The 7,694-nt window shown below is 42.2% G+C and overlaps 1 protein-coding gene and 1 pseudogene across 2 annotated transcripts; both read right to left on the bottom strand.

Annotated features, from left to right (window-relative positions):
* Nucleotides 1–434: 434 nt before the first annotated feature.
* Nucleotides 435–5,396, bottom strand: LOC103987652 (protein RDM16-like; annotated as a pseudogene).
* On the bottom strand, nucleotides 1,670–7,155 carry LOC135676199 (uncharacterized). 2 transcript variants are annotated; one of them, XM_065187111.1, is made up of 8 exons: nucleotides 7,020–7,155; nucleotides 6,685–6,922; nucleotides 6,170–6,328; nucleotides 5,951–6,097; nucleotides 4,091–5,747; nucleotides 2,404–2,439; nucleotides 2,156–2,324; nucleotides 1,670–2,062 (listed from the first exon to the last, which is right to left on the bottom strand). In XM_065187111.1, exons 1-5 carry the CDS (start codon nucleotides 7,067–7,069, stop codon nucleotides 5,628–5,630), a joined length of 714 nt encoding a protein of 237 aa, XP_065043183.1. In that variant the 5' UTR covers nucleotides 7,070–7,155; the 3' UTR covers nucleotides 1,670–2,062; nucleotides 2,156–2,324; nucleotides 2,404–2,439; nucleotides 4,091–5,627. The 2 variants fall into 2 exon arrangements, with proteins under 2 accessions (XP_065043183.1, XP_065043182.1); XM_065187110.1 differs by having other exon boundaries at nucleotides 2,156–2,439.
* Nucleotides 7,156–7,694: the final 539 nt, after the last annotated feature.

Here is a 7,694-nt window from a genome sequence, read left to right as displayed (position 1 = left end):
GTAAAGAAGTTGTCTGCTTATCAATGTAAGGTTAACATACTATAATCACTGGGAAGGATTTTATACTCACAGTGACAGCAAAAACTGACTGATATAAGATGCTGAAAAAACGGCAATCTCTTCTCTTCGGCATGCGACAATTCTATGATCATCAATGGAGGATCTACATGCTATATCCACTCATGGTGGCTGGCGCCTACAAGTTCAAAGCAAAGATAATAAAAATGATCTTGGGGTGAGAGACAATTCACAACATATCCACTGACCATAGAGTCTTCTTGTGATACACGCAAACGATAAACATAGAGTCGCAAATACATGTGTGAGAGGTACACCGTGTCATTCATCAAAACCAACATGAAATTAACTGAAGAGATCTGTCAATTAAAAACAAAACAGCAATTTAAGATCTGTCCTCGAACTGAACGGACGGTTCAATTGAACTCTACCAGGTTACTGAATTGGAACAGTTCTTCCCAGAAGTTGATAGCCAGATCCCAGTAATGTGGAAATCCAGCATCAACAAAGACTTTCTAGCAGCACTACCCTGCCACACCAAGACACAACTGTTAGAAGGGCCATCTGTTTCCTCACCAAGCTCTTCCTCGTTGCCAACTGTAGCAACCAAGTTTACCCTTCTCAGCATCAACTTTCCATATCTTTTTAATGATTTTCTAACTCCTTCCACAACCACAACACTAATGTCATCTGATATCACAGCACAACCTGTCAGTTGGTTCTCCTGAGCATTCACAGACAAAAAGTCTCCAGTGAATTTGGATATCACAGGACAACCTGTGTTTGGAGGTGAGATAAGTCCCTGGTCCTGCACACAGACAAAAGTCTCCACTGAATTGGGATCATCATAAAGCTTCTTCTCTTTCTTTTCACACCGTTCAGCAGGGGTCAGCTTGCGAGCAATGTTTCTATCAACATGTGCTTGTTCGCACTCAGCAGCAGCACTACGAATCTCCATTTCAAGCTTTGTTGGATCTTGAGTTGCTTCAGAAGCAAGAACTTTCATCAAGTTGCTCATTTTGACCTCTGACTTAAAAGCCTCTAAAGGCCTTGTCTGGTCATTTCTTGCATGTCTCACTCTTCCACAATACGCCTCTGCGTCCTGAGCTTCTTTTGTTCTTTCTTTGTTAGCTTTAGAGGTTGTGGTGGTGGTGGTGGTGGTGGTGGTGGGGCAGGCTCTTTTGTTCTTTCTTTGTTAGCTTTAGAGGTTGTGGTGGTAGTGGTGATGGTGGGGCAGGCTCAGCAAGACGCCTTTGCCTTCACAAGCTGAGTCTGCTAGATCTTCAACTATTTTGCTTGTGCTTCCCCAAAATGACTCTGCAGAACAAAACACCCATACAAAGGCAAGCTGACAGTACAAAGGCATCTGTGCCATCAAAAGATACAGTAGAAAACAATATATTGAACCACACCTTGAAGTTTATAATCTCTGCCTGCTTTGACCATTTACCTTGGTCTTAACAGCTTTGTCTTATTTGAACCCATGCACTAATCAAAATGAGATGTAGATGCTCATCTAAATCCGGTTTAATTATTTGAAATGCTTCTTTCTTCTGCTTGTTAATGTTGACCTGAAACCGAAAGTGAAACTTTGTTGTTACAGTACTAGCATACATCACAAATCAAAACTAAGAAGGGGAAAAAAAACAAGTTACTAAGAGGAGCCTATGCATCTAAGTGCAGAACAGGAGCCTTCACAGGTTACAGCCATGTCAACTGGCAACTGTCCAGGATACATGTTAATAAGAGGTGCAAACTCTGGGTCCTGACAAAACCCCATCCCGGCAGCAAGTTATTGTGCTCGCTTTACAACTTCAATCTTACCGTATATTTGTGAGCCCAGGAAGGACAACCATACCACCTGCAGCAGATAGATTTTCCGATGTTGCATCCCCTGGTTGTCCTGGAACTGTCTAAACATGGGTGCGAAGGCAGAACTCCGCAAGCCAGAATGGCCAGGTTGGGCTACACCTGCTAGAGGAACTTTACCTCCATCTTTATTGGATGCTACCTGGGCAGTGCTCGAGCTAACATGTTTGTTTAGCTGTAAATGTAAATAAAAAACACTTAAATTAATTGCACAAAGAGAGAATGAACAATGATGCATGACTGGAGGAAAACATCATAGTATAATTACCAATAGGGAATCTTCTATTACTTCTCAGACAATTCTTTCTGCAGTTGTAGTGCTCTTTTAGCTTTTGCTAAAGCATCAAGAGACAAGCTGCCACTTTTGGGAGGAACTGAAGTTTCTGTGCCATCGGTACTGGAATTTGAAGGAACCTCATCAGATCTAATACTAACTCCTGCATTTTCATTTGTGGTAGTAAATGAAGATACTTTGGTAAGAAGAGAACGGTGAGATGCAACAGATCTCGTAGAAACCTTTGATACCAACGTGAATGATTCCTGGGCAACAACCTGCAAGACCCCAAGTAATTCATAGGAATGGTTGCAAAAACTCTGGCATGAAAAAAAAAAGTTATTGACTTCAAAAAAAAAGAGAACACATTAATTTAAAAACTAGCTAATGGAACTAAAAAGTTTATCATAAAGTACAACTAAAACATCAAACTTCAGAAGAAGACTATCAAGACAAAATCACACAGTTGACTTCTTAACAAGAAGGAAAACTTGATGCTCATCAAGTTGAACAAGAAAAATAAAGTCTTAACTATTATAGAGTGATAGAATTTAGAAGTAAACTATTTATCGCCCAAGGAGTTGTCAGTAAGTCTTCTCAAGTGACTGGCAAAGGAGGACATGATGACATTATAAGGATATCTACGTACTTAGTGGCTCATATATTTCAAGTTCTCAAACAAGCAAAACCACTTGAGCCCATGGTCTGGGATATTCAATAGCACCACAAATGACACCTATTCTTTATAAACACCTTGGTTGCAAACCATCCACTCAATTTTCATTTTGAATAGCCAGAAACAAATTGTAAATTCAGTCCAAGATTTTTTGCCAATGTAAAGTTATACAAACAACTGCCGGCCGATCACACTACATACATTTCTTGACTAAAATAATAGTATAAGGATGCTATTCCATTACAAAAACATTCAAACTAGTACCTAAACGAAAGAAACATTATAGGATTCAGAAACTTCATCTCTTGAATTGACCAAACATGCTTACAAACCAAATTCTTATTTGGGAGATAGACTTACATGCTTAAAGAAATCAACATCTTCTCGATATATTCCTCTGGAATTGGGAACTGTTCAGATTATAATAACACAACTAGTCTGCATCAAATTTAATGATGTCCAAAACTTAGGTCCAATTAGTGATCACCATCCTTGACCCAATCACTTCAAGACAACAACAAATAGTTCATAAAACAGTAGTGAAATTGATGTCCACAGAAATATCATCAGAAGTGTATAATTTTAAAAATATACTTCATGTAGAATGATGTTTAGTTAGATTTGATAAATCTCAGACACCCTTGAACAGGCTATAATAGGATTTTTATACCAAATTCCAACATGCTGATGCAAGTTTTAGCTCCTTTGACTTAGCGCATCAACTAGCACCACATTACATGAAGTGTATGCCATATCAATGCTTATTGAAAAGCCATACATTTCAGATACTATGTGACAAACTAGGGAACATGTGGATGTAAAGTGAGGTAACTCATAGACCTGTTGACCATATTCAGTACACAGGATGCAGCATATATGCAATTGTAATTTTTCATCATTTTACAAAATTTATTTTTCATTTGAATTTATTGTGGCAAGGTTTTCCTTATTTACATGTGTTAGCTTGTTGTTAGTCCTACATTTGTTTCCTCTTCTCAGCCTCAGTAAATCCCTCAAGAGCTTCAGTTACTTTAAGCTGTATCTAAAGCAAACCAGGTAACTGATTGAAGTCAATCTCATGCTTTATTGAAGTGGATAAAGATACTTCATTAACTATAATTAGATAGAAAGTCAAACTTCTGTTTGTCTATAAGATGACAAATTAAAAAACAAAACAAAAAGGGCATCTCACATTGTATTTTAATTCTGATTAAATATATTAAAGGGAAGTGAGAAAACCAATAGGTCCTTACATTGAAAGTGTCACTTTCTTTCTCCAAAGCTAAATTACCCAGGTTATCTTTTTCAACTTGATCGATTGTTCTGTTCTGAGAGTTCACAGCCAGCATCCTGTCATCACGGGATCTCTCCACATCCCCTTCCGTAACCCTATCTTTAGATCTAGGCTCATCCTTTGCCTCTTTCTTGTGAAGAAATTTGTCATCATCAACGGAATCTTTCCTCTCAACCTTCACAGCACCAGTAATCTTTTCCCTTCTTTCCTCGGTTTCTTCTTATCTTCTCCATCACTAATAATATCACCTTTCACCCTCTTTTCCTCTCAACATTCACAGCATCTGTAATCTTTTCCCTATCCTCGGTTTCTTCTTATCTTCTCCATCACTTATAATATCACCTTTCACCCTCTTTTCCTCTCTCCTCTCTTCCCTATCACTCGACCTGTCTTCCCTCCTACTCCTCGAGTACCTCTCATATAATCTATCCTCATTATGATCTCGATTTTAATCCTCCACGGGCCATTAACTTGAAACGCCGCCTCTCCTTTTCGGCGTATCTCTCCACATCGGAAACCCTAGCACTCTTCCCGCTCTTCTCCAGACCCTCCTCGTCCCCGTGCTTCTTCCGCTTATTCGAGGAGTAGCTGTGCCGCTCCTCTAAACGCTTGCGATCAACCGAGTCCCGCGGCCGGCTGGAGGAGCACTCGCTGTGGTCAGGGCCTGGGTCGGTGAAGGTGTCAGAGGGTGAAAGACCTCTGAGGCGGTAGTGGCGGTTGTCGTCCGAGTTCTTGATGCCACCGTGGTGGTGGTGGGGGTGCTATCCCGATCGCGGTAATGATCCTCGGATGAATCGCGTCCGCGCTCGTGATTCTTGGAGGATTTGCGGCCCGACCGATCCCTCTCGGAGGTCCCATCCTTGGAGTGGGGTTTCACCTCGAGGCTCTGCAGAAATGATATTGGGTAGACTTTCGATCGCGAAGCCAAATATATATAGCTAATTATTCGCACGTGGAAAACATTTGATATATATATATATATATATATACGTTCGTTTCGAATAATATTAAAAATATCTTTCGATCATCGACTCGAATGTTACTTTTTTCTGTTAATCTTGGTGACACCCTATGATCATAAGATGCAATGATCTAAATGGATAAATCGATCTGTACCATGATTATTCAAGTCATTGGGTTTTCTTTTGAGAAAAAATAATAAATATGAGTGTTTTCAATAAAATCATCCAACAGTTGTGCCATCTGTCAACCTTGATGTGCTTACACTGATAATTTATGTCGGATAGACACTTTTTGCCATCCATGTTTATTAGCACAATTACAAGCATACAAATCCATCTAATTTAGATTGTTAGTGGTTCCATTAAAAGTTCAAGCTCGTGGAGTGAATGAATGGCTGGCATGAGTGCATCTCCAAGTCATGATCTTAGGGTGGGATTTGGTAGAGATTTTGTGGAGGTCACAAAGAAACATGAGATCATACCTATATAAATTTATTTACTCGTGTATTTACTACTAACTTCAGTAATCCACATTCACATTTCTCTGTCCACCGGGCAGGTTTGTGCCAACTTCTTTAGGTTTTCAATGATCATGACCAGCTTAGTGTTGAGCTTGTTCACAAAACACTTGGGCAGCCAACCAGCCGGATCCAACTGCCGTAAAAGAAATATAAGATCAAGTGAGCAACACATGAATTCCACAAGAACCTGAACAAGAAATCTCACAACTTGTCATTTCGGATGTCAATGTACTGTTTATCTGATAAGGGTTAGGTTTATGGTTTGCAGGGTTATTCCTTTCGAGAAGAAAGTAGATGCAGAAAAGTAGTGAGCAACAGTATGATTTGATTACCTACCTGAACAACATACGTCACCACGCAAGAGTCATCTTCAAGCTTCTCCACCACCCATCCAGACTGAAGCAACAGCCCTCGAATGGCATTACCGTTCTTTGGCTGCAATCCTGCAGCTATTTCATGAGGCAGAGAAGCCACAGCCACCACCTATAATGTATACAGAGAGTGTAAGTTCACAGGGTTTTGTTGATGTGCTGACAGGGCTGAGAGGAGTCTCACTAGGGTTCCATCATCCAGACTCTCACGGCGCTCGTAGACTACGAATTCTCGCTTCTTGAAGAGCGGCTTCGATGCGTCACCAAACCTCAGTGCAATGATCCTGAGGTTGTCATTGAGGTCCTTGATGTGTTTTGCTTCCACCAGATCCGGATCCCATTGCTGGAGTGGAAGAGAGAAGATGGTGCGAGTCAATATGGCAAGCGTTCGAGAAGATCATAGCACGAGGCTTCAGTTTTCAGCTCAGGAAGCAGACGGTGGGAATGCCCAAGCTGGTCGTATGGTCTTCTTCGAGTATCCTGAGAAACTCGAGTGGATGTTCTCCATCACATCCATGTCCGGCAACGCACTCGATGTAAGTTCTTACCAAGAAACATGCCATGTGGAGTCTCGTGGGATGAGTTAATTGTTCACCTACCGATCTAATGATCCCAACACAGTTCGTCTTCTCGTTCCATCTTTTCTGAACTACTACTATCCGTAGATGAGGGAGAGCATAACGACGTGTTTGAACTGACCTTAGCGGCATCAATGGCGTTGGCGACCATGAAGAACTGCTGTGGGGAAACCGAGCGGAGAAGCCAGCGGCTTCTGAAGACGTGCAGCGAGGCTGAGCTCCTCCTCGAGATCTCAACGCCATTCCGAAACGTCAAGACCTTCCAACCATCGCTGGACTCGGAGGCCGATAAGAGCTCCTGAATGCATCTCTCGCTCGCATAGTTCACGTACCTCCTCAACGAATCCTCGCTTACAGACCTTCCGACAAACCCAGATCACATCAGTACGGGCATGCAAGAAGAGCTTATCATATGTAGGATCAAGTTTCATGGACACAGCGGTCGTGAATCTTTACCAGGAGCGAGAACAAGACGTAGCGGCGGGTGGAGAAGGAGCATTGCTCATTGTGTCAGATGGTTGCGTGCGGTGGATGTGTTAAGGAAGAGAGTTCATATATGGATAGCTTCAAAGTGAGGAGTCATGAAGGCAAGGGATGGATGATGGATGTGGGCAGGTAGTGATTGGGGCACATGCAGTGCCGGTGCAGGAACCCTCCATGATTGGGCCAGCACGTGCTCTCTCCACACACAGGCATTAAAGATGGATTCTTTGCTTTAAAGGGGCGAAGGGAAGGGGTGGGGAAGACGAAGCACATGCACTGTTGTTGGTGGCGAGGCATGGAAGGAAGAGTACACCAAGAAGGTAACTCTGAGAACCATTGCTGGAAAGGATTCCCCTGGTCCTTTCCGGTGTCCCAACGAGTCAGTCCTCCACAGGAACGTGCATCTGCTCCTTACCACATTGACACGGACTTAGCTGGTTTTGCCTAAGTCGTGCGGCACCCTTGCGCGTCCGTCCGCAAAGGTCAGCCTCCCCGAAGCCTCCCATTGTCCCTTAGGACCAACAAAAGAGAGAACGGGTTAAAGAGAACGCCTCAAACGGGATCCACAAGCAAACATGTCCGAAAAACACTTCATAGACAAAGCAAATTACAAACAGACTTTACAAGCTCTGAACAGTGGCACAACAA

Source organism: Musa acuminata, chromosome BXJ1-6, assembly GCF_036884655.1.
Source record: "Musa acuminata AAA Group cultivar baxijiao chromosome BXJ1-6, Cavendish_Baxijiao_AAA, whole genome shotgun sequence".
Taxonomy (NCBI): domain Eukaryota; kingdom Viridiplantae; phylum Streptophyta; class Magnoliopsida; order Zingiberales; family Musaceae; genus Musa; species Musa acuminata.
Note: the sequence above shows the minus strand (reverse complement) of the source record. Positions and strands in the feature narration are given on the sequence as shown.